The sequence below is a fragment of the Neofelis nebulosa genome, chromosome X, assembly GCF_028018385.1.
Source record: "Neofelis nebulosa isolate mNeoNeb1 chromosome X, mNeoNeb1.pri, whole genome shotgun sequence".
In the NCBI taxonomy this organism is placed as follows: Eukaryota; Metazoa; Chordata; class Mammalia; order Carnivora; family Felidae; genus Neofelis; species Neofelis nebulosa.
This window is the reverse complement of record NC_080800.1, coordinates 59,646,444-59,670,344: the sequence shown is the minus strand read 5'-3', so window position 1 is coordinate 59,670,344 and position 23,901 is coordinate 59,646,444. Positions and strand designations below refer to the sequence as shown.

Sequence of the window (23,901 nt, the reverse complement as noted above, 5' to 3'; positions counted from 1 at the left end):
AGCTATCAAGGAAATGCAGTTAAAACCACAATGAAATTCCACTTCACACCCACTAGGGATGGCCATAATAAAAAGGACAAATAGCAAGTGTTACTGAAGATGTGGAGAAACTGAAATGGTTTTACACTGCTGATGGGAATGTAAAATGGTACAACCTCTTTGGAAAACAGTCTGGCAGTTTCTCAAAAGGTTAAAGTTACCATTTGACCCATAAATTATAGTCCCAGTTATATATCCAAGAGAAGTGAAGACGTAAGTCCACATAAAAACTTGTACATGAATGTTCATAGAAGCATTATTCATAATAATGGAAACAACCCAAACTTTACCTCAATTGATGAAATAAACATAATGTGATATATCCATACAGTGGAATATTATTCAGCCATAAAAAGGAATGGAGTTCTGATACATTTTATAACATGGATGAACTGTGAAAACATTACGCTAAGCAAAAGAAGCCTTTTGCAAAAGACCACATATTGTAGGATTCCATTCATATAAAACATCCAGAACAAGTAAATCCATAGAGGCAGAAAGTAGATTAGTGGTTGCCCACAGCCATGAGTTTGGGGGCGGGGGGGGAACTGGTATTGACTGCTAACGCGTACAGGATTTCTTTTTGGAGTGATGAAAATTGGTTGTGGTTGCACAACTCTGAGCATACTAAAAAAAACACTGCATTTTACATTTTAATGGGTGAACTGTATGAAATGTGAATTGTTTCCCAATAAAGCTGTTAAAAAATGTTCTTCCACGGAGCTCTCCCTTTCTAATGCAGTCCACATTAATCGCTCCACTCTCAACTCTTCCAACTCTTAATAATTGTACCATACAAGTTAACACTCAGCTAAACTACTTGATGTTTTTTAATATTTTATATAGATTAGCCTGTCGGCCAGACTATAATTTTCCTGAGAGGAGTAAACAAGCTTTCTGTTTCTCAGATAGCTCTAAACCACCTAACACACAACTGGGCACACAGTAAGTACTCAGTAGATTACCCGGTGATTATAAAGAACAGGTTGACTGTGCATGTGCTTGTTTTCACACACGTGTGTTAAACACACAGAAGTTGGGGGGAGATGAATAAAATCTCAGGTAGTGAGGTGAGAGAACGACACTATGTGAAACTGCAGAATACAAGATTTATTTAAGGGAAAAAACAGCACGGTTTGGACACTTTTGTTCTCCCCTCCTTCAGCCTGCTGCTGCTCAGTAACAACAGGACATGGCCAACCATATCCTGGTCTCTGAGATTCTAAGGTAACCACTGAGGTCCTATCTAGATAGTTGACTGGTGTCACTATTCCCCCATTGCTTCCTCCTCCTCCTCCTCCTCTGTCCAGCTCAGATCATCATCTGAATCCTCAGATTCTTCCTCATCCATCTCTAACCCAGTCCCTGCCTTAGCCTTCTCAGCTAGTGCATCAGGGTGCTCCAGCTGGGCCCAGGATCCTGGGTCAGCCTTGACCAAGGAGATTTCAACCCGAGATGGCATCAAGGAGACAGAGCTCTGCTCCACGTTTATGACCTGAGGAGGAGGAAAAGATAGAGGAACACAGAAGAAAGAGAAAATGAGGGTTTGTGGTCAGGGTGGGGTGGTGATGAATGATGAAGAAAAATAAACAAATGTAAGGTGTGGAAAACAAGACGGGGAGGAATAAAACAATACAGTAAGAAAGAGAGAAAGAGGAAAGAAACGGGAGAAGGAGGAGGGGGGAGAAAAAAGGGAAGGAGGGGGGAGAGTGAGAGAATATCAAAGCAAATGAAGAGAAAACCTCCACTTTCCCACTATAATTCCTTCCCTCAAGACACCCTCTATTCATTCCAATCTGGTCCTTCTTTTTACCCCATATTCCTCCCCCTCCTGTGCCCCTTATCTTCACTTACCCCCCAGAGCTTCATCTGTGCTTGGAACACACGGTTACCATCAAAGACAATGTGGACATGAAGCTGAGGGAGAAGAATTACAGGGGTGGTAACAGTCTCAGAAGGTCAGAACAAGTTACTACAACAGAGAACCACGCCAGAGGTGTGATCCCTACATCAACAGGTCAGCCAGACAGCCCTGATCTACCAGCTCTACCTTCCTCTCAGGGAACTATGGAGCCCACATGTTAAACTGCACACAGCAACTCTGCCTGTAAAATCGTAATAGTACCCAATCCACCAGCCTCCCATCCAGCATCAGACATTCCTCACCTCAGTTTGACTGGCCTTCACCCAATTGAACGCAGGAAGTGGAATCTGGCCATACACAGTCACCACTACTAAGGAATCTGTCTGGTGCCAATCATGACGGCAAGATGCTGGCAGCTAAAGAGAAGATGTGAAATGTGGGTGGTAAGAATGAAGTCTTAACCCAAGGGGAGGTCTCAAGTATGTCTAGAGAAGAGACACGGAATCCAAAAAGATTAATACTACTTCATATTGCAAAGCCTCTGGGCTGTTGAGGATAAGGAGAAGAATTTTATCTGGTAATAGGAGGGAAAGTTATTTCTGGAATTTGGTTCTAATCAAAAGTTCGGGAAAGTTGGAGCTTACCTGCTTTCCCCAGTCATGCCTACCAACTCTGCATCCTGGCTGTGCCAGGAATGCCCCAAAATCCAGGGTCTGGATGCCACAGCAGCTCCAGGACTTCATCCTGAGGTGGGAAGATAATTCAACTGAATCTCCTCCCCTCCGCCATGAGCCCTAACTCCCACCTTATGATCGACATTGGGAGAAACCTGTCTCATAGGCCACCCAGTCCCCTCTCTCACCCCTCATGGAATCGAGGTGCTCCTGGGTGGTAGGTACATGGAGTAGCATCACTCTCAGGGCTTTGGTAAACCTAAGATGGATAAAGAAGAATCAAGAAAAGAACTAGGTCATTCTAAAGTATACCCCACACAGCCTCGTATCTATACCCAGTCAACCCAGGTACAGGATTTCTCGGCCACATGCTCGTGCCCCCTATAAGCTCTCACTCACAGCATCACATCCTGGATTCTGGCAGCTGGAACCACTCCGGATCAGACTACTGTCAAGTCCTGGGCAAGGGAAACAGAGTCAGAACCTATCCATTCCCTCCACCTAATTGCCACTTTCACTAAATCCCAGTCTGCACAGCCTGTCCTACTAATGACCCACTTACCTGCTCCAGGTTCTTGGTCTAATTCCTTCTGTTCCAATGCCATTTCCAGGGCTTGGGATATATTTAGTGGAAGCAGCTTTGGAGGTAACTCTGACCTAGGGGTTATAGGTGGAGTGATTTAGTTCTGACCCATTAACTATGATCAACAGGTCCAATACTCCCACCAGTGGTAATGGTGTCAAAGTCTGGTGAAAGTGGGGCAGGATTGGAAAAGTTGGGTAGCAACTCCATCACCAATTTTTTTGTGTGTGTATGTGTACATCCCAAGTCCCTGAACCTTGGGGAAATCCCTAGGGCTTTTCTTGCCCATCTACTCAGTTGGTTTAAAAATTTAACATTTCTCTGCAGAACTGTATCATATCCTCATCCTTCTCTAATTGTGGACCTAACATGACTTTCTTCTGTTGCTCATACTTCTTCCAGAAAACTATTCTCTGAAGCCTTATAGCTGCCAACACTACATCTTTTTCTTGATGTAAAACTCATTTCAAAGCTTTTTTCCAAGGGGCACCCTGGTGGCTCCATTGGTTAAGTGCCCAACTCTTGATTTTGGCTCAGATCATAATCTCATGGTTCGTGAATTTGAGCCCCACGCTGGGCTCTGCGCTGACAGCATGGAGCCTGCTTGGGATTCTCTTTCTCCTCTCTCAAAATAAATTTTAATTTAAAAAAAAAGCTTTTTTCAAAAAATAAAAATAAATCAAGTCATTCTCAACAATCCCCCTTGTATTATTAAGTATATATTAAAATATTAAGTATATATTTGTGAGGGGCTAACTACCCTGTTGACTCTAACTACCTATCCCATCACCCCATACCAAACTTAAAGCAAAGGACAGTACTTCTGGACACAAATTTCCCCTTAAGATCTAAAATATACACAAAGCCCTGACACTTGGCCCTCCTCACATCCCTAGTCCCCAAGCCCCAGTGACCCGTTAATCACTTCTAGGAAGCTCCAGAAATGTAGGAAAAACCCAGGGACCTCCTCCTCTTTACTTGGGCCTCTCCCGACGCAAAGTCTCTGCTGACTTTGGAATCGTATTCAGAGGTTTTTGCTCCTGAAGTGAACTGCTTGTGGCAGGCACCTCAGGTTGAGGGGCCTCAGGGAGCTTCTCAGCACAGTGTGGTCCCACAGTACAGCCCTAGTATAGATAAGGAGAGAAGGATTAGGTATAGAATCCTTCTATTAGGGGCAGAATCCAAGGAAGTAAATAATTTACCTTGATGTTTAAGAACTCAGAGAAATCTGCAGTTCGCTTCCGGCAGCAGGACCAACCCTGGTAACGAAAGACCCAGCGCAGCTCAGATTCCCGGGTAGATTTCCTTTAGGAAATGTTCTTCCTGTCCCCCCTTGCTACTCCTCACCTTAAGTGCATCATGGAAGATTGGGACCCCAGGGTGATGGCAACAGGAATCTGTGGATACCAGCAGAAGGATCAAAGAAGGGCAACTATACCAACTATCACTTCTTATCTCTCCCCCAAATTTACATGCTCATTGGTTTTCTTTAGAATAAAAAGAAATAAGTAAAGATTGAAGGTCACCCACACCAATTTAAACTAGGGTAGATACACTCAAATTTCTCTACTCTCTAATGGGCTGCCCACAGCTGACCACTCCCCCAGCACTCACAGAACCCCCTGGCACAGTCAGGATTACTCACCAGGAAGGTTTGCATTGGGGTCAAAGTGCTGCCCACAGCCTTTGTTATGGCAGAATAGAGACATGGAGGACGTTGGTAGAATTACTCAAAGGGTATTTCAAGGAGTCTGGCTGCCGAGTGGGAAACACCTCTTAGTCCGGAGGCTTTTAGCTGCCTGGAAGGGCCAGCTGTTTCTATCTTTAGTTCAGGAGGCGTACACCTCCTAACATGGGCAAGGGAACTTCAATTGGTCTTCTCAACCAATCAGAAGGAGCTCAGGAGCATTTTAGCTCTGAGGCTCAAGAAAAAAGGATCAAGCAGAGTAAGGCTTGGAACTTGGGTGAGGTCAGCTAACCACTGCTGAGACAGTTTTAGATTTACCAGGCCGATTCCAAGCCTCTGACATGCCAGCAGCTGCTCAGAAATGAATCCCAATTTTTAGACCCCTCTCAGCTCAATGAAGGTACCCCAGTTCCTCCAGCTCACTTTCTTCCTCTTTCAAAGCAGTAGCTTTCTTGTCATCCTCATTGCGTCTATGTACTGCCAATCTTTGTCAACCACTTAAGCCATAGTATGCATCCAACCTCCCCAAGTTTGCCTAAATGGATTCATACTTTTGAGCAAAATGTGATAAAGGCTTAGCCTTCTAGAGCCTATGCTCAGCTCCTTGAGTCAGAACGCCCCTCCCTCCATTCCCTTTCAAAAATAGCACAGAAAATTAAAAGGCTTAAAATGTATTTTAATAAGTTGATGCTGCATTACTGCTCCATTTCTCAGAAAAACTCCAAAGATATCAGGGACAAATCAAACATGGTACACCAATTAAAAAATGCACAGCATAACTACCTAAGATAGGCAAGGCTAAGAGCTACTGTCTGACCTTCAGCATACAGCAACCCTGTTCCCAAGATTGTACTAGCCTATCAAGAAAAGCTGTGAACAGCAACATCATAGACACAAAAGGGCCATTCCTGGGTTACCCTTACCCAAGAAAAAAGATGGAGGCAACTTAACACAAGATTTTTTTTTTAAAGATACACTAAAATGAAAATCTCTAAGAGAAAATGTCTTCCTTAGGACACAAAGGGGTAATATATGGGATACAACAGAACCGTATGTATGTGGTCTGTGACCTCTGTGGACATTTGCCTGAATTCCCACCTGCCAAGTGGAGCAATGGGGCTAAGGTCATTGGGGGATGTTTGCTTTTGTGGTGTATGTGGCAGTGTCTCTGGGGTCGGAGGGTTTAAGAATGAGAAAGCAAAGAGAACAGGATGGACAAAGAATGGAATGATCAAGACTAACAGGGGGTCTAACTGGATCCATTTTGTCATGGTCCCCCCCCCAGGCCCTCAACAATCACAGGAGACTTCAGGAATGCACCACACAGAATTAATTAGTTAGACGATATACCACACAGAACGGATTTGTTAAATTTTATCGCCCCTCCCTTGCCCTCAGCCTCCAGCATACTCCCTTAGAGTAGTACAGGCAAGGAAGACCTAACTATTGGGAGGAATCCCTAACACTTTTTCCAGGGCAGAATTCTGGCTAGTCCAAAAAGGGTCTTTCTTTTAAGGGTTTTTGGGAAACTAGACACTGAAATTTTTATTAGTATCGACGACGTTTGTTTGGAGCAAATTCAGCTCCAGGAGCTGCACGGTTGAACGCAGGAGGGGTTCCACCAATGGCCCCAATTCCTTCCATGGTAGCAGCCTGGCCAAAGCGTTCAGTTGTTGGTGGGGTCTTTTAAGAGAAAAAGAGAGCAATGTTACAATAGAACCTATGCCCCAAGCTTCCCACTCATCTGTAATACCTCCCCTGAAGGCCATTTCCACTTAACTATTCAAAGCTCTTTTTTTAAATGTTTATTTTTGAGAGAGAGAGCACAAGTGGGGAAGGTACAGAGAGAGAGGGGAACAGAGCATCCAAAGCAGGCTCTGCACTGACAGCAGCAAGCCTGATGTGGGGCTTGAACCCACGAACCGCGAGATTGTGACCTGAGCCGAAGTTGATGCTCAACCAACTGAGCCACCCAGGCACCCCAACTACTCAAAGCTCTTGATGTGCTAGGGGTGACTAAGCCTGTTTAAAATCCCAGTGGACATCCTTGGGGCACCTAGGTGGCTGAGCCGGTTAAGTTTCCAACTCTTGGTTTCACCTCAGGTCATAATCTCCCGGTTTGTGGGATGGAGCCCCATGTCTAGATCTGTGCCATGCAGAGCCTGCTTGGGATGCTCTCTCTCTCTGCCCTTCCCCTGTTCATGCACTCTCTCAAAATAAACATTAAAAAATAAAGAACTCAAGTGGATATCCCTGAAAAGAAGGCTGTCTGAATTACAGACCCACCCAACTATCCTACCCTTATCTTTTTATCCCTATTCCTATTGATTAAATAATATTACATCCTGAATTCCCAAGTTGAGTAATTTCTAGTTAAGTCTTTTCTCCTGAATTAAGTATATGAACAAGGACATGCCATCACTCTTCGGCAACATTAAGCCATCCAGTTTTAAAATTCTGATGCTATGACTATTAATTCAGGATTGTATGAGCCATAAAACCTTGTGGATTTACATCTGTTTTATGTGATAATACCTAAGTTTCATTGCCTTCCCTCCAAAAAAAAAAAAAAACCCATTAACCCAAGGTAGCAACTAAACAGAAGGCATTTACTTAACTCCTAGACAAAGTATAGTTTGAGAATGGGTTTGTTCAAATCAAGACCTTGAGATTACATTTAATGGAAAACAGTGGTCTTAAAAACTATAGCAAAACTGTGGCAGACAAGGACTTTGAAAGCAAAGTCCTTTCTCCTATCATCATTTAGAATTACTGTAAGGCTCCACAGTTTATTACCAATCCCAAGGTTCCATCTGGCATCATAGTGGCAGGTCCTGGAGGAGCTGGGGTACCAGCTGGCACTGGAGCAGGGGGCATGGCGCCTCTGTTGTTTATGCCCATAGCACCTAAAGCAGAGCAGTGTGATCAGTACAGGAGACAGAGATTGTCAATCTCTGTGTGAGAGGAAACAATTCAACAAGACCTCTGAGCTAAGGACACGTTACCCCACCCAAAAACGATGCTCTCAGAAATGTTAGCCCCTTAAATCTGGACAATGTCTGAGAAGCTACATAGTTTACCAGAAATGAAACAAAAAAGGAAATCAGAACCATTAATCTCGTAAGTCCTTACCTCCCATGGCCATCTGGCCCATCCGTATCTCCTGTTCTCTCTGAAAAATAAGAAATACTCAAGACAGTCCAAGACAGCATTGCATTCTACCATTCACAATATACTGAGGACACACACTAAGGGAAGCAGATAGAGTGATCAACACGTTCCAAGTACATGGAGACCAAGATGAGGAAAACCAACATCTCCTTGCTAGTTGTGCAGTGGGTTCAAGGTTAGACCTACAAGGACTCAAGTCAGAGTCCCCTATTAGGAACAAAAGGAGAGGTAAAAGCCAAGGGGAAAGACAGTTGATTTCTTCTAGGACCCCAGTATGTGCAACAACTCCAAGGACACCAGAGAGCTAGTCAAGGCTGCTATAGGACTGGACAGATCTCATTGGGCAGTCACGGAGTCTAAACGGTATACACTGGCCCCAGCTCTTCATCCTAAATTGCCTATGAGACAAGAACTCCTCTTCAAACCTTATCTTTCCTTCCTATGAATTCTTCTAAAAGAGTTTCATAGAATACAAAAACTGCTCATAACCTGTAATGTTTTAAAGTCCAAGTGGACATTTGGTGGGTCTGTCATATCAGGACTGCCCTGGCACATCATGGGCACATGGGAGATATACCGCATCAGGGAATGTTCCCTTGAATCCTTCCTGCTGTCGCCGCATCATTTCTTCCTGTTGCCGCCGCATCTCTTCTTCACGGCGCCTGCGCTCTTCCTCCTGCCTACAGAGAGTCACCAAGATATTTAGGCAGAGACATTCCAGAACTTGAGCAGATTATCTTAACAGGGACTCAGCCAAGGAAATTAAGAGCCTACTGAAAACTATCATAGCTTTCCAAAAAATTCACTGTAAATGTGTCCAGCCCTAAAGCAAGTTCTTTCACAAAGGAGCCTCATGAGATCGGCACTCAGCTGCTTTACCTTTAGTGCAGCTCTGGATAATTCCGAGAACCATGGGCAGCCAAAATATTTCCCATCCAAAGGGAGAACTTGAGAAGCAGCCAGGAAATATTTGCCAACACATTTACAAATGCATGAGGTAGCATGGTGGTAGGAAACAGTAATGAGACATTACCTTTTAGAGGGATCAGAAAAAAAGGGTCTGAGAGTTAGTTACCTGAGCTCCAGTTGCTTTCGTTTTTGCACTTCTTGGTTGTGCAGCTCTTCCATCCTCCGGAGTTCTTCTTGACGCCTCATCAAATCTAGAAAAACAGACTAATTTAGAGTATTCTTCATTCTCCTCATACAGACCCAATAATTTTCCATAAATAAAGATCCAGAAAGCAAAGGGGATATATAACCCCTGAGTGGTCATCTGAGCTATCCAGATTCCAAAAATGAAGTCAAACGTATGATTTCTTTCTCCATAGAATCCAGTATTCTCTGCCACATCTCCAAGCTCATTTGACTACCAAGATCAACAAAATATTTCAGAAAATAAAAGCAGAGGTTTAGGCCTTTTTCTACTGAATGATACACAGACCCTTCTGAAAAAAGCCATTTTGTTCTTGTTCTAGGTTTAAGACTTACAGGCCTATACTCACCCTGTCTCATTAACATGACTTGGTGCTCATGGCGAGCAGCCTCCATCTCCATCTCCAGCTTCTCACGAGCTTCCTTGATGTTGCGGTCCACTTGGTCCTGCTGCTGCTTCTCCATCTCAATGAGTGCCTTCCAGCGCATGGCATACTCATACTCAAAGGAGCCAGGCTGTGCAAATCTGGGTGGCTGTTCTCGCTCCCTATAGACAAAGTTCCTGGGCTATTAAAACTCTGTCAAAGATTCCCCCAATTAAGCACTGCATTACTCCTGAGGGCCATTGCCAGTGAATACATATAGCAAAGACCTGCCTCTTTTATACATCCCTTTACAAGCTTCCTTAAGAATAGACAAACACCTAACACGGAAGTGATGGGACCACATACTTATGAAATTGCTGGTTCTTTATAACCAGCTTCTCTGGAAGTCCCTCTTCATCATCCAACTGGTCCATGGGCTCCACAGTCACAGGCCGAGGAAATCTGGAAGCAAGCAGCTCAGCATTAATCAAATTATACCCTATACCAGGGTTCCTCTCTACACCAGTCACTGGCACAGCAAACCAGTCAGGGGTCAGGAATGAACAATTAAACATATTTCTGAAGGGGTTTTTACACCAAGCCCCAAGTAACTAAGGTCTTTTGATGGCATTATGTGGAATCTGAGGTTGAAAGGATGGAGTCAAGCTTTAGATCTCTGAATATAGCCTCAAAGATGTTCAAAGTAAATAGGATACTTAAGTACTGCCTAAATATCCAGTATCTAGAGAATACCAGACAATCACTTGGAATAAATACATGCACATGTGTTTTGCATGCACAAAACAACTTTTCAGAATTCTTATTACTTTTTAAATTTTATTTTTTTTAACTTTTTTTTTTTTAATTTATTTTTGAGACAGAGAGAGACAGAGCATGAACGGGGGAGGGGCAGAGAGAGAGGGAGACACAGAATCGGAGGCAGGCTCCAGGCTCTGAGCCATCAGCCCAGAGCCCGACGCGGGGCTCGAACTCACGGACCACGAGATCGTGACCTGAGCCGAAGTCGGACGCCCAACCGACTGAGCCACCCAGGCGCCCCTTAAATTTTATTTTTGAGAGACACACAGAGACAGAGAGCAAGCAGGGGAAGTGCAGAGAGACGGAGACAGAATCTGAAGCAGGCTCCAGGGTCTGAGCTGTCAGCACAAACCCTGACACGGGGCTTAAACCCACAAGCAGTGAGATTATGACCTGAGCCAAAGTTGGATGCTTAACCTACTGAGCCACCCAGGTGCCCCAACTTTTCAGAGTTCTAAGACTTCAAGGTAAAGGGAGATTTAACGCTGATTAAATGACAACCTACTAAAAGACTAAAAGGTTTTTTAAAAATATTTATTTTGAGAGACAAAGAGAATGTGTAGGGGGAAGGGGCAGAGAACGGGAGAAAGAATCCCAAGCAGGCTCTGCGTGGACATGGGACTTGATCTCATGAACCAGGAGATCATAACCTGAGCCAAAATCAAGAGTTGGGCACTTAACTGACTGAGCCACCCAGGCTCCCCTGAAAGGTTTCTTAATCCTCATAGTATTTTCATTAATTTTACACTGAAAACCCTACTAGAGAGCTGAAGTAGTATCCAAAGTCTTTAAGTGAACATAAGAACATGGTTCCTAGGGGCTAACTCTCCATACCACTGAAAGAAGTAGCAATCTAAATTCTATTTCTATTTTTTTTTTTTTTCAACGTTTTTTTAATTTATTTTTGGGACAGAGAGAGACATAGCATGAACGGGGGAGGGGCAGAGAGAGAGGGAGACACAGAATCGGAAACAGGCTCCAGGCTCTGAGCCATCAGCCCAGAGCCTGACGCGGGGCTCGAACTCACTGACCGCGAGATCATGGCCTGGCTGAAGTCGGACGCTTAACCGACTGCGCCACCCAGGCGCCCCTCTAAATTCTATTTCTAAAAGCAACCCCTACTTACGTGGTTAACAGGAAGGAGCCTTCACTGCACCTGTCCAGAGCTTTCCGAGCAGCTGGCTTCCCTGAGAATTCAACAATGCCTTTTCCTGAGGGCCTTCCTCTATCATCCACGATGACTACAGCCCTTTCCACTTGGCCAAACACAGAAAAAGCTTCCTCCAGCAGTTCGTTAGAAACATACTGAGGAAGGTTTCGGACCGTGAGCGATGCACTATGGCACGCAAAGCGCACACGCAGCTGCTTTCCACGAAGTGGCATGTTGTCCAGCTCTACTTTGGCAATCTCTGCTAGGGTTCGCGTTTCCTAGGAAGCAGACAGAAATCAGAATAACTCAGTTTTGACAAAGACCACATCACAGCCATTGAGAGTCTAAAGTAGCATAGCTCAAAACAAAATGCCTCCCCCCCTAAAACCTTGACAACACACATATAAAGGAACCTTGATAGTACTGAAAGAATAGAGCTATGTTTCAGATAAATCTTTGGATGATAAATAGATAAACCTAACTGTTCTGATAGCCTTGCAATAAATCAATTGGGAATTCTAGAAGTAAATACTACTTACATGGTCATCAGTATCATAGGTTATTCTCCCAAGTGGTAATAGATCAGTGGGACAATGATGAGCCCAAAACCTACCCTTAAAACAGTAGCTAGAATATTTTAATTTCAGCTAGCTACATACAAGTTTAATGAGAATCATGCATGACCTCTACAAGACCTTTTTAGAACCACAAACCCTAATGGGAACCCCCTCTTATATTACTAAAGAGGAACCTTGAGCCCCAGAGAAAATGACTTGCCCATATACTCTTGTTAGTGGTAGATCTGGAATGGAAATTAGTTCTAACCGCCACTTCTAATAACCTTGCTAGCATATCATGTTCCTTGTTTATGTAGATAACGTCTAGAAAAGATTCCCCCCCATACACTTAAGCGTTTCCTAATTAAATCAGATTTTATGAAAAAAGATCTACAGTTAAAAATGGTTACGATAACCTTTTTTTAGCACAACTTAAAAATTTTTTAAAAATAAGATACAAATAAAATTGTCCCCTCATGATTTTATAAAGTCCTATGTAAGAACTTTTCAAAGAAATTATATAAACCCTAATCGTTACTAAGATAAAATAAACTATGAGTTGATAATTATTGAAGCCGGGCATTAAGTATGTATACGTTCATATACTACTCTACTTCTATATGTTTGAAATTTACCAATTAAAAAGTTCCAACAGGCATACTTTAGTTTTAGCGTCCAAGGCAAATAAACCTATGTTGTCCTTGAAACAAAGCAAAAACCTATGAGGAAAAATAAAAACAAAATCTGCATTTTGTCCTGTGCTACCAACTCCAACTATAAACATTTAACAAACAGACCATCTGAGAATTGTTTCCACTGTCTAATTTTCCAAGTCCATCATTCCCCGGTTTCCCCACCTTTTAGAGCACACATTCTAAAAACCCATGGTTGCTCACCAAGCGGATAAAGCCAAAGCCCTTATCCTTATGAATGAAGACTTCGCCTGCCTTCCCGTATTTCTCAAATAGTTTCCTCATCTCCTCCTCAGTGATGTCAGGAGGAAGATTGCCCACAAAGAGCCGGCTACGTTGGGTGAAGGTCTTCTCTCCTGGTTTCCTAAAATTCTTCAGGTCAATAGTCAAGCCTTCATCTGAGAGAAGACATACAGTCACTCAAAGGATTGGACAAAGAGATCTACAGTCACTTTCTCAGAGCTACAATTGCTCCCAGATTACGAAACCTAACTGCTGTAGAGAAGTCAAACACCATTTCCCAATGCAATCTATCCACTAACCACTTATCAGTAAATTGTACCTTAAAATGTGAAAGCAGTATGCAGACATCTGAGAGGACTCAATGGCACCACTATGGGCCAGGAGCCACCCAGATTAAGTCAGAGACAGAAAGACAATACAGGATCTATTGGTCAAAGAGAAAATTAAGCAAGTCAAGGAGACTTATGTCAGAAGGGATCAGCTTTTTAAATTTAAAACATAATTGCTCCATTTTCCCAATCTCTCACCAATTTTCATAACCTTTTTTTTTTTTAAACCAACCTTCATAACCTTAACAGCTCCCATTCTTTCATGCTTAGGTTAATGGAATGAAAGGAAATGAGTTAGGAAACAGTATTCTTTGTAGGGATCTCTGGAAATAAAAGACGGGTAAGGTTGGTTCTAGTGTTAGAGGCACACAATAGGTGCTCAAAGTTGGCTAAATGAGTGGGAACGTGCCTTTAAAGAATGTTTACTCTGATTAAAAACAGGCTGGTACAGACCCCAGGCTAAAAGTATAACACTCAGTACCAGCCTTCTTTTCCATTAAAGACTTGCTCTATATTTTCTAACTACCAGTCATCTGATGATTACCTCTAAGAACCAAGCTCTGAGGTAAAATACAGACACGTCTGTTTGGCAGTAGACTATGCCAACACAGCACAGCAACTTGTACTCATCTGCTATCCAACACGTCTGCTCCTTGTTTCAGAGAATCACCCTTTTTCTATCCTGAGAAGTATTAGGAGATAAATAGGGAAAAGAAGAACAAAGGTGTGCCACAAAGGCTTATTCTTATAATCTCAAGACACTAATCTAAAACTACCCACTTACAAGTGTGAACTCACTTTGGCTGCTGGCTTGTTGCCCATTTGCAGGTATTGGTGGCGGTGGTGGCTGTTGCTGTTGCTGTTGGTGGTGCTGCTGGTGGTGATGCTGATGATGCTTCCTTGGAGTATGGTTTTGCTTCTCCAAGTTAAAGGTTTTATTGCTCTGCATTTTTGCACCCTAAAAGGAAAATGTGGACTGTCAAACATGATCAGGGCTTATCAGTCACCTTCCTGATGACATAATGCCACAAATCATCTCTGACGTCCTGGCTTTTGCCAGATTCAAACAACCGGGTATGTTGAACAAGTATGGCAAAGGAGTACCATTCAAAAATCTAAGAACAACCAGACATTAGCAGTTATGTTGCACACAGAAACTAGACAAGTACTGAATGAGAACAGGTTCACGAGAGTAACTGGAGGAAACTTCCAGTTCACTAATTCTATACATTAATTGGAAGCTACTTTCCTCAAAGAGGCCACCCCCTAAAAAATGGCCCTATCATAATATTAAAACACAATGAAATAGATTCTAGTTACCACAAGGACAAGAACTAGTAGTAAATCTTGTTCTCCAGCACACTGCACAGTCCTAGCCTATAGTAGATATTGTGGAATTAACAGTAGAAAAAGTATGAACTGTGGAGTTAGACTTAGATTTGAAGCATGGTCCTAATACTTAACAGCTATGTACTACTTAGTAAATTACTTCTTCACAAATTCCTTAAGCTGTTATAAAGGGGATAATAAAAATACCTACCTCTCAAGATGGCTAGGAGCGTTCATAAATATGTGAAAACACTAGTTCAGTACTGGAATTTGGTAAGCACTCAGTAATTACTGTTATTAATCACAATAGAAAGATAAAGGACTACTAAAGCAATGAAAGCAATACACAAAGATGAATATACAATTGTAATATTAAATCTCATCTAAAAAATCAAGATAAAAAAGAAAACAAAATGAAAATTCCTGGTACAATCCAGACTGAATTCACAAGTTGGTTTTAAAATGGAAATTTTCTAATTGATCTAGTTAACAAGCTGAGAACCATCTTCCTCATTCAAGGACAGTTCTCCAGTAATTAAAGGAAAAAGCCAATCCTCAATCCTTCCCCCTAAACACAAGACCTTCTAGTCAGAGTTTAGCTGAAGGAAAGATGTGGAGAAGGACCTTGTCATGAATACTTGTTGTTTCCATTATATGAATCCTTTGAAATAAAGAAAACTATTTCTCAAAGAAAATGTGACAATGTCTTGATAACTATTGATTTTGGATGATGGATACATGACAATACTTTACGTATATAAAAACTTTCCTGATACAGTTCATCATATCCCGCCAAAACTAAACAACAATTATCAAATTCTATATCCACAAATTGTTTTATAAGACAATAGTAAGAGCTATCAAGATGTTGGGGTGTCTGGGTGGCTCAGTCAGTTAAGCGTCCAACTTCAGCTCAGGTCATGATCTCTCAGTTTGTGAGTTCAAGCCCCCCATTGGGCCTTCTGTCGTCAGCACAGAGCCATCTTTGGAAACTGTCTCCCTTTCTCTCTGCCCCTCCCCTGCTCTCTCTCTCTTTCAAAAATAAATAAACATTAAAAAAAAGAGCTATCAAGATGTTAATATTCTGTAACTTAAGAAGTTCTACTCCGGGGCGCCTGGGTGGCTCAGTCGGTTGAGCGTCCAACTTCGGCTCAGGTCATGATCTCGCGGTCCGTGGGTTCGAGCCCCGCGTCGGGCTCTGTGCTGACAGCTCAGAGCCTGGAGCCTGTTTCAGATTCTGTGTGTCTCTCTCTCTGACCCTCCCCCGTTCATGCTCTGTCTCTCTCTGTCTCAAAAATAAATAAACGTTAAAAAACAAAATTAAAAAAAAAAAAAGAAGTTCTACTCCTAGAAATTTATCCTAAGAATATAATTCTAAAATTTAAAAACCACATCCATGAAATAGTCACTTCAATGACCTTTACAGTAACAAAATGACTTAAAATACCCAAAATTTAAAAAAAAATTAGAGGTATGGTTTTTAATAAATTATGGTACATCTATTCACTGGAATGTTATACAGCATTAAAAATTATGAAGACTATGTAAACATGAAAAATGTTTGATGTTTTATTTTTTTCAACGTTTTTTTTTTTTTTTTTTTTTTTTTTTTTTTGGGACAGAGAGAGACAGAGCATGAATGGGGGAGGGGCAGAGAGAGAGGGAGACACAGAATCGGAAACAGGCTCCAGGCTCCGAGCCATCAGCCCAGAGCCCGACGCGGGGCTCGAACTCACGGACCGCGAGATCGTGACCTGGCTGAAGTCGGACGCTTAACCGACTGCGCCACCCAGGCGCCCCATGTTTGATGTTTTAAAAGGGAAAGGTTTAATAAGGAGGAAAAGGGTATTTTTTTTTCAAAAAGATATGAATGAGAAACCTGGGTAGCTCTTGATTTCAGCTCAGGTCATGATCCCAGGTTGTGGGATCGAGTCTCATGTTGGGCTCCATGCTTTGTGTGGAGCCTGCGTAGGATTCTCATTCTTTCTCTCTCCCTCCTTCCCCTGCCCCTCTCCCCTGCTCCCACTCTCTAAATTAAAAATAAATAAATAGGGGCGCCTGGGTGGCTCAGTCGGTTAAGCGGCCGACTTCGGGTCAGGTCACGATCTCACAGTCCGTGACTTCGAGCCCCACGTTGGGCTCTGTGCTGACAGCTCAGAGCCTGGAGCCTGTTTCAGATTCTGTGTCTCCCTCTCTCTGCCCCTCCCCGGTTCATGCTCTGTCTCTCTCTGTCTCAAAAATAAACGTTAAAAAAAATTTTTTTAAATAAAAATATATAAATAAGTAAAATCATGAATGTAGACAAAGAACAGAAGGCAAGCAAAAATGAAACCTGTCCTGTTTATACGTTATTGACCAGTTTTCATATATACATATATATATATGTATACACAAACACACAAATTGAAATATATTTCACTAACTCACCCAACAAATATTCACTGAATGTTTACTATTGGCTAGGCACTATTATAGGTGCTTGGGACGCATCAATGAATAAAGCAAAGATTCTTGACTTCAGTTGTGCTTACCTTCTAGTAAGACAAAATACACATAATTATATAGTACTTAATAAAAAATAAGTACTACTGGAAAATAAAGAAAAATGAGAGGGGGGAGTGGATAGGAAGTGAAAGGGATAAGACTGCAGGGTGCCTGGGTGGCTCGGTTAGTTAAGTGTCTGACTCTTGATTTCATCTGACTCCTGATCTTGGCTCAGGTCATGAACTCACAAATCCTGAGATTGAGCCCCTAGTTGGGCTCTGCCCAACAGGGTGGAGCCTGCTTGGGATTCTCTCTCCCGCTCTCTCCCCTCCCCTGCTTGCCTGCATGAGTGTGAACTCTCTCTCAAAGTAAACATTTTAAAAAGGAAGTAAGGCTGCAATTTTATTTACTTTTTTGAAAGTTTATTTACTTTGAAAGAGAAAGTGAACTGGCAAAGGGCAGAGAGAGAACCCAAGCAGGCTCCCCACTGCCAGCCCAACTCACCAACCGTGAGATCATGACCTGAGCCAAAATCTAGAGTTGGACACTTAATCCGGTTAACTGAGCCACCCAGGCACCCCTAGACTGAAATTTTAAATACATCTGTGAGAGAAGTCTAACTGGAAAGTTGACATTTAAGCCAAGACTTGAATCTTATTTATATCATTTCATCAATCTTATGTTTCTCATTAATAAGGCATCTATTACAAAACATACCTTTACTATAGAAAACTTAGAAATAAAAAAAAAATCCAAAGACCCACCACTAGAAAATAGTCAACATTTACCCTTCCAGTCATTGTACATATACATATTTGTATATTATAGACTATTTTGCAACCTGCCTTTTCTACTTTATTACACGATAAACAACTTTTATATCACTAAATCTTCTACATTAATTAAAAAAATTTTTTTTAATGTTTATTTTTGAGACAGAGACAGAGACAGAGTGCAAGCGGGAGAGGGGCAGAGAGAGAGGGAGACACAGAATCCAAAGCAGGTTCCAGGCTCCATGCTGTCGGCACACAGCCCGACGTGGAGCTTGAACACACCAACTGTGTGTAAGATGATAACCTGAGCCGAAGTGGGACACTTAACCGACTGAGCCACCCAGGCACCCCCAAATCTTATACATTAATTTTTAATGGACATAGTATTTAGCCATCAACCAAGCACCTATTGTGTTGGACACTTGAGTTGTTCCTAGTTTTTCAACATTACATATAAACCATGTTCATAGCTAAATCTTGGAACACATCCATGAGTAAATATTCCTCCTACAATTTCGATTTTTACTTATTTACCTTCCAAAACATACAGTATCATTTCAATATAATGCAGTTATAATTTACCATTGTATATTCAGTTTTTCTTCACTTTTAGTGTGTCAGTATAATAATTTTTAACAGCTATACAAAGTCCATGTGGATATACACTAATTTACTAAACTATGAGACATTTAGATTGTTTTCAGCTTTTTCCTATTATAATGTTGCAGTATCTTCTTGCTTATTGCTTTTCTAAAATATTTCCTTATAATAAATTCTTAAAATTAGAATTGAACCTATTTTTGTGACTCTTACCGCATAGTGCAGCACTGTTTCCTCTAAAAAAGGGAAATCATGTTTGTAAAAATAGGAGATTATAACATAAAAATTTATAAAGTCTACTCCAGCAACAGTTGAGGTTTGGGTTAGGTGGGCATTAGAATCAGATCTCTATTTGAGTCCCAGCTATTAAACACCTCCCTCTTCCCCGACTCCAAATTGGCCTATCTCAGAAACTTGAGTTGTCTTCACAGCCGTTTCTCCAACTAGGTCCTCTTACCTTCTTACCCCTGGCTAGAATCCAAGGAAACTTTTTTTTTTTTTTTTCCGGAGTCAGTGGCCCCAACCTCAGTATCTTGCATCCCATTCAGAAATCCACAATATATATTGTGGATTAAATTACACATTACATTATATATATATAATATTACACAATTTACATTATGGATTTATATTACACATCAATAAAAATTCTCCTAGAGATCTATTCAAAACTGAAATATTAAAAACTCTGTATTTGTATTTACATCCTAACCAAACCTCACCACTCCATTTCAGAAAAACCATTTTACAACTTCTAGGAAATGATCTGCTTCCTTGAGGATAAAATGCTAGCACGTTCTAAACCACTTAAGATTAAACTTCAAGGGAGATTATTTTTGGTTTTAGAAAGTGGAGCCTGGTAGTTGAGATGATAATACCAGATATTTACCAACCACTATGCCAGGCACTGTGCTAAGTCTGCATTATCTCACTTAATGCTCAAAACTATTACTCTCCCGGATAAGAAAACTGATGCCCATCTAAGGTCACTCAAATGTGGAGCAAAGAGTGGAACTCACATCTATTTAACTCTAAAGCTCATACTCAGCACAATGATGCAAGCTAACTAATCAAAGCTTAATTTCAAAGTTTAGGGTTCAACAAACTGACTAGCCATGTCACCTAACTTCTGAGCCTCAGTTTACTCACCTATAAGAAGAGGGTAACAACAGCAACTTCACAGGGCTAGTTCCTTTAAGGACTAAAATAAGATCCTGACCACAGCAAGCATTTGTTCCTGCTGGGAACCACTATCCCTATTCCTACATTTGATTGGTGCTCTAGTTAGACAAATGTCATTAATTTACATGCTTCCTCCTCTCTTTTGGATTCTAGGAAAAATCATTTTTTACAACCAAACTGCCTTAGTGTTTTTGAATAAATGTCTCCACAATGCTAATCTTTATAATTTTCCTTCCAGTTTATTCTTTCCCAAGAAGGCATTCAATGGTGAAGACTAAATAATATCGTATAAATCACTTAAAACAGTGCCCGGAAAGTACCAAGTACTCAGTTAAGTACTGGCCCTGTCACTTATTTCTGATGATGATCACCAACAGAATTTGGAATTAACTGCAGAAATCTCTTGTGAGCAATAAATTCACTGCCCCCTAACCATTGGGCCTCTGAGAACTAAGCACAACGATCAGCATCAAGGATTTGTCTACTTACCTGTCCCAATGACTAACTCAGATAAGGACTTTTGAGATAAAATATGTACTGCTGATTTAGAAAGACTGGGGCTATTGGACACAGTACAGTTGCACAAATGTGGTTTAGGTATAAGACCAAACACTACACCATACATATCTGAAATCCATTTTCAGGAAAAGGGTCAACTTTGTAAGTGGAACCTGTGGGGGAAAACTGGTAAACATCTACTGACCTAGATGGCTGCATGGATATGGACTTGCCTTAAAGCTGTACAATGCACTGACATGGTAAGGTACTTTTCTAAGTGTTTCTTAGGACCTTTCATTTATTAACAAGGAAGTTGGACAAACACACAGTATAAATCTAGCCAGATTTACAATATAAAGATACACAATATACAGTTAAATTTGAATTTCAGATAAAAAAAATGATCTTTTAGTATAAAGCCCAAGCAACGCATGCTAAAAAGAATTTGTTTCCTATGTGAAATCCAAATTTAACGGGGCATCCTGTGTTTTAGCTGGCAGTCCTACCCCCTACACCTACCTCAACTTCGGCTGAAGATAAAGTTCCTCCCAAGTCCTCCCTAATCTCAATTTCTCTGTTAAGAACACAAAGAAAGGTTTCAGGGGACAACAAGTTCCCCCAAGGGGAAAATACCCAATAGGAAATCCATAAAATTAATTTTCATTTTTAAAAAGTGATGCTGTAAATGGGTCGAGTAGCTAGGCAACAAGACTTAAAAAGAAAAAAAAAAAAGAAAAAAAAAGAACCTGATTAGGCAAACCGCGGGGTCTGGACTAGCAGATGAACTTCCCAGCTTAGAGTTTTGACAAAGAAACATCGCTGGGGGTGGGGGGGGGCGGCACTTCTCATTCTGAATTAATGGCCTCGCGAGGCTGAGAGGAGGAGCGCCGGCAAAGCACCTCCTCCTCCAGCAACGACTTCAGGGCTCTCGGATAATAGACCCCACACCCTCAGGCCCAGGGCGGGTAAAAGGCCGGGGAACTTACTGACAGAACTCGGATTCGAAGACGAGTCGCATAAAGAAACGGAGCGGGAAAGGCAACGGGAGCCAGTCAAACGAGAAAGCAAAGCGAGCTGAGAGCGATGGGCCCCCGCGGGTGGGCTGAGGACGCCGTGTGGCGGCGGGGACAAGGCCTCAAGGGGCCTTGGAACGAACGGCCAACCTCCCTCCAAACCTAGCCTCGCCCTAGCCTCTTGTCGCAGAAAATCCTACTCCCCACCCAAAGAAGAACTAAGTCGTCCCAAAACTCACCCTCTACCGACTGTTCTCTCCTCAGAGTAACGGCGACGCTACACGGCCTCTACCGTCCCGAGAAAAGAGCGCGCGACCGCCGGAAACGAGACGACGGAGCTCGGTGCCTCCCAAGGGGTACAAAGTGGTGTTCTTCATTGGTTACCTGAGTTGCCAATCAAGGTTTATCTCCAAAGGCGGAATCGGTTTTCCGCCATTTCTTCAACCGTATTGGCTACTGAATGCGAAAGGTTTGAGTTCGTGTGAACGACAGATGGGGACAAAGAGCGGGGCTGTCCACTTAATTCGCATGCGCAAACTGCCGCCTGCTCCAGACGGAAAAGGAAGGGGGAGGGGGATAGGTAGGGAGGGGGATGGAGGGTCGGAAGGAGAGACATAAGCGGGCTGACGGAAAGACTGAAAGACCCAGTGATGGGAGCGGCAAAGGAAAGGGGAAAAAAGGGAGAGAGAGGAAAAGTGGAAAGAGAAGGGGAGAAAACATGCGCGTAGGCGTGCTCTGAGAAATCTTGCACTGCGCCTGTGCAAGAAGCGAGAGTAACAATGTCATTGTATTCAGCGTGGTAGATCTAGCCTTTTCCTTCTGAAAAAATGCCCCGCCATGTTTCTTTTTTCACACTTCCTCATTAGGGCTTGCACTCTGACACTCCATACTTAATCAGGTTTCTAGTTGCTTCTGCTGCCAGGTCTACTCGTGAAGCCCAACTGAAACAGTCATCGTTATGGTTATGATTATGGTTATGGTTCTTGAAAGGGATGGGGGAGAGGACGGGGGGGGGGGGCGGGTTGATACTTTAGTCTCTGTGATTGCACATAATTGTAACCAGCACCTATTTCCATGGTAACCAGGCAACCCAGCAATCCAAACACCACTATTGTTCCTGCAATTTACACAGATTCAACAGGTGTCTTCATTGCCATGGGTACATTGTATCCATGTACAGGTACAGACTGATTCTCTATTCTCTAGGATGCCAATCAGGTAGGCACTTTCATTTTTCAGGATTCAAGTTAATCAAGAGCATAAGGCTCAACTGATCGGTGTTTGTAGTTAGTTCTCACTAGTTAACTATTTCACACTCAGGGTTTCAGGGTACCCAAACTGGCGTCACCTTATGTGGGGTCAGTGATCTAGATCTGCACTGTCCAATGCGAACTAATGCAAGTATAGAAAGGTTATTTGCTCTGTTCAATGCAGTAACTACTGGCTATACATAATGTGGCCACTAAGGGCTTGAGATATGATTTGTGCGACTGAGGAACTGAATTGTGTTTTTTAAAATATTTTATTTTTTTAAAGAAAGATTTTCTTATTTTTTTAATGTTTATTTATTTTTGAGAGAGAGAGTGTGAGCGGGGGAGGGCAGAGAGAGAGAGAATCTGAAGAAGGCTCCAGGCTCTGTGCTGTCAGCACAGAACCCAACACGTGGAGCACTTAACTCACAAACCGTGAGATCATTACCTGAGCTGAAGTGGGACACTTAACTGACTGAGACACCCAGGCATCCCTTAAGATTTTATTTTATTTTATTTTACTGATTTTTTTTTAATATTTTTTTTAACGTTTATTTATTTTTGAGACAGAGAGAGGCAGAGCATGAACGGGGGAGGGTCAGAGAGAGAGGGAGACACAGAATCGGAAGCAGGCTCCAGGCTCTGGGCCATCATCAGCCCAGAGCCCGACGCGGGGCTCGAACTCACGGACCATGAGATCGTGACCTGAGCTGAAGTTGGACGCTTAACCGACTGAGCCACCCAGGCACCCCAAGATTTTATTTTTTAAGTGTATTTTTGTTTTGAGAGGGAGAGAGAAAAAAAAAGCGTGAGTAGGGGAGGGGCATAGAGAGAGAGGGAGGGAGAGAATCCCAAGCAGGCTCTGCCCTGCCTGCAAGGAGCCCAATGTGGGGCTTGAACCTTCGAACCGTGAGATCATGACCGGAACGGAAGTCAGATGCTTAACTAACTGAGTCATCCAGGCACCCAGGTACTGAATTGTTAATTGTATGTAATTTTAATTAGCTAAAATTTAAATGCTTTATTTTGAGAGAGAGAGTATGTGCACATGCAGGCAAGGGAGAGGGGCAGAGGGAGGGGGAGAGAGAAAGAGAAAGAGAGAGAGAGAGAGAGAGAGAGAGAGAGAGAGAGAGAATCTTAAGCAGGCTCCATGCTCAGCATGGAGCCCAACAAGGAACTCAATACCATGACCTTGGTATCATGACCTAAGCCGAAATCAAGAGTTGGACACTCAACCCACTGAGCTACCCCAGGTGTCCCTATGTTTCTATTTGCTATATTTGTACTGACTTGGTCAACAAATGTGCATACTTTTTTATACACATAGGATTAAGCTAAACTATACATACTTTTCTGAGCCATGACTTTCTCACTTTACAAAATAATTTAGCTTTCTTTGCATATAAATGTGTAAAGATCTATGAGGAATTTTTAATATCAAATATTT

General features: G+C 42.3%; 2 protein-coding genes and 1 long non-coding RNA gene across 19 annotated transcripts in view; 1 reads left to right on the top strand and 2 right to left on the bottom strand.

Moving 5' to 3' along the window:
- ITGB1BP2 (integrin subunit beta 1 binding protein 2) overlaps nt 1–5,359 on the bottom strand; it is a 31,478-nt gene extending 26,119 nt beyond the window's left edge. For 10 of the 17 annotated variants that reach the window (XR_009257311.1, XR_009257314.1, XR_009257312.1 and 7 more), the window contains exons 1-10: nt 4,806–5,359; nt 4,508–4,557; nt 4,363–4,419; nt 4,139–4,284; nt 3,140–3,234; nt 2,977–3,035; nt 2,766–2,836; nt 2,548–2,647; nt 2,206–2,319; nt 1,894–1,956 (exon numbers count right to left, since the gene is read on the bottom strand). Coding sequence is in view for 11 of the 17 variants with exons in the window: in XM_058714469.1 (XP_058570452.1) it covers nt 1,894–1,956; nt 2,206–2,319; nt 2,548–2,647; nt 2,766–2,836; nt 2,977–3,035; nt 3,140–3,234; nt 4,139–4,284; nt 4,363–4,419; nt 4,508–4,557; nt 4,806–4,869 (819 nt within the window). In the remaining 6 variants the exon portion in view is untranslated. The other 7 variants (XR_009257315.1, XM_058714468.1, XM_058714471.1 and 4 more) reach the window with 5 other exon arrangements.
- Nucleotides 5,360–5,502: 143 nt separating this feature from the next.
- NONO (non-POU domain containing octamer binding) lies at nt 5,503–21,601 on the bottom strand. The gene is made up of 11 exons (XM_058714464.1): nt 21,444–21,601; nt 14,124–14,283; nt 12,958–13,151; nt 11,481–11,782; nt 9,902–9,997; nt 9,521–9,717; nt 9,094–9,178; nt 8,596–8,698; nt 7,980–8,019; nt 7,644–7,753; nt 5,503–6,530 (listed from the first exon to the last, which is right to left on the bottom strand). The coding sequence occupies exons 2-11, from the start codon at nt 14,272–14,274 to the stop codon at nt 6,396–6,398; spliced, it is 1,413 nt and encodes a 470-aa protein (XP_058570447.1). The 5' UTR covers nt 14,275–14,283; nt 21,444–21,601; the 3' UTR covers nt 5,503–6,395.
- Nucleotides 11,059–11,661, top strand: LOC131503094 (uncharacterized). The gene is made up of 2 exons (XR_009257318.1): nt 11,059–11,199; nt 11,439–11,661. It is a non-coding gene; the product is annotated as an uncharacterized LOC131503094 (long non-coding RNA).
- Nucleotides 21,602–23,901: the final 2,300 nt, after the last annotated feature.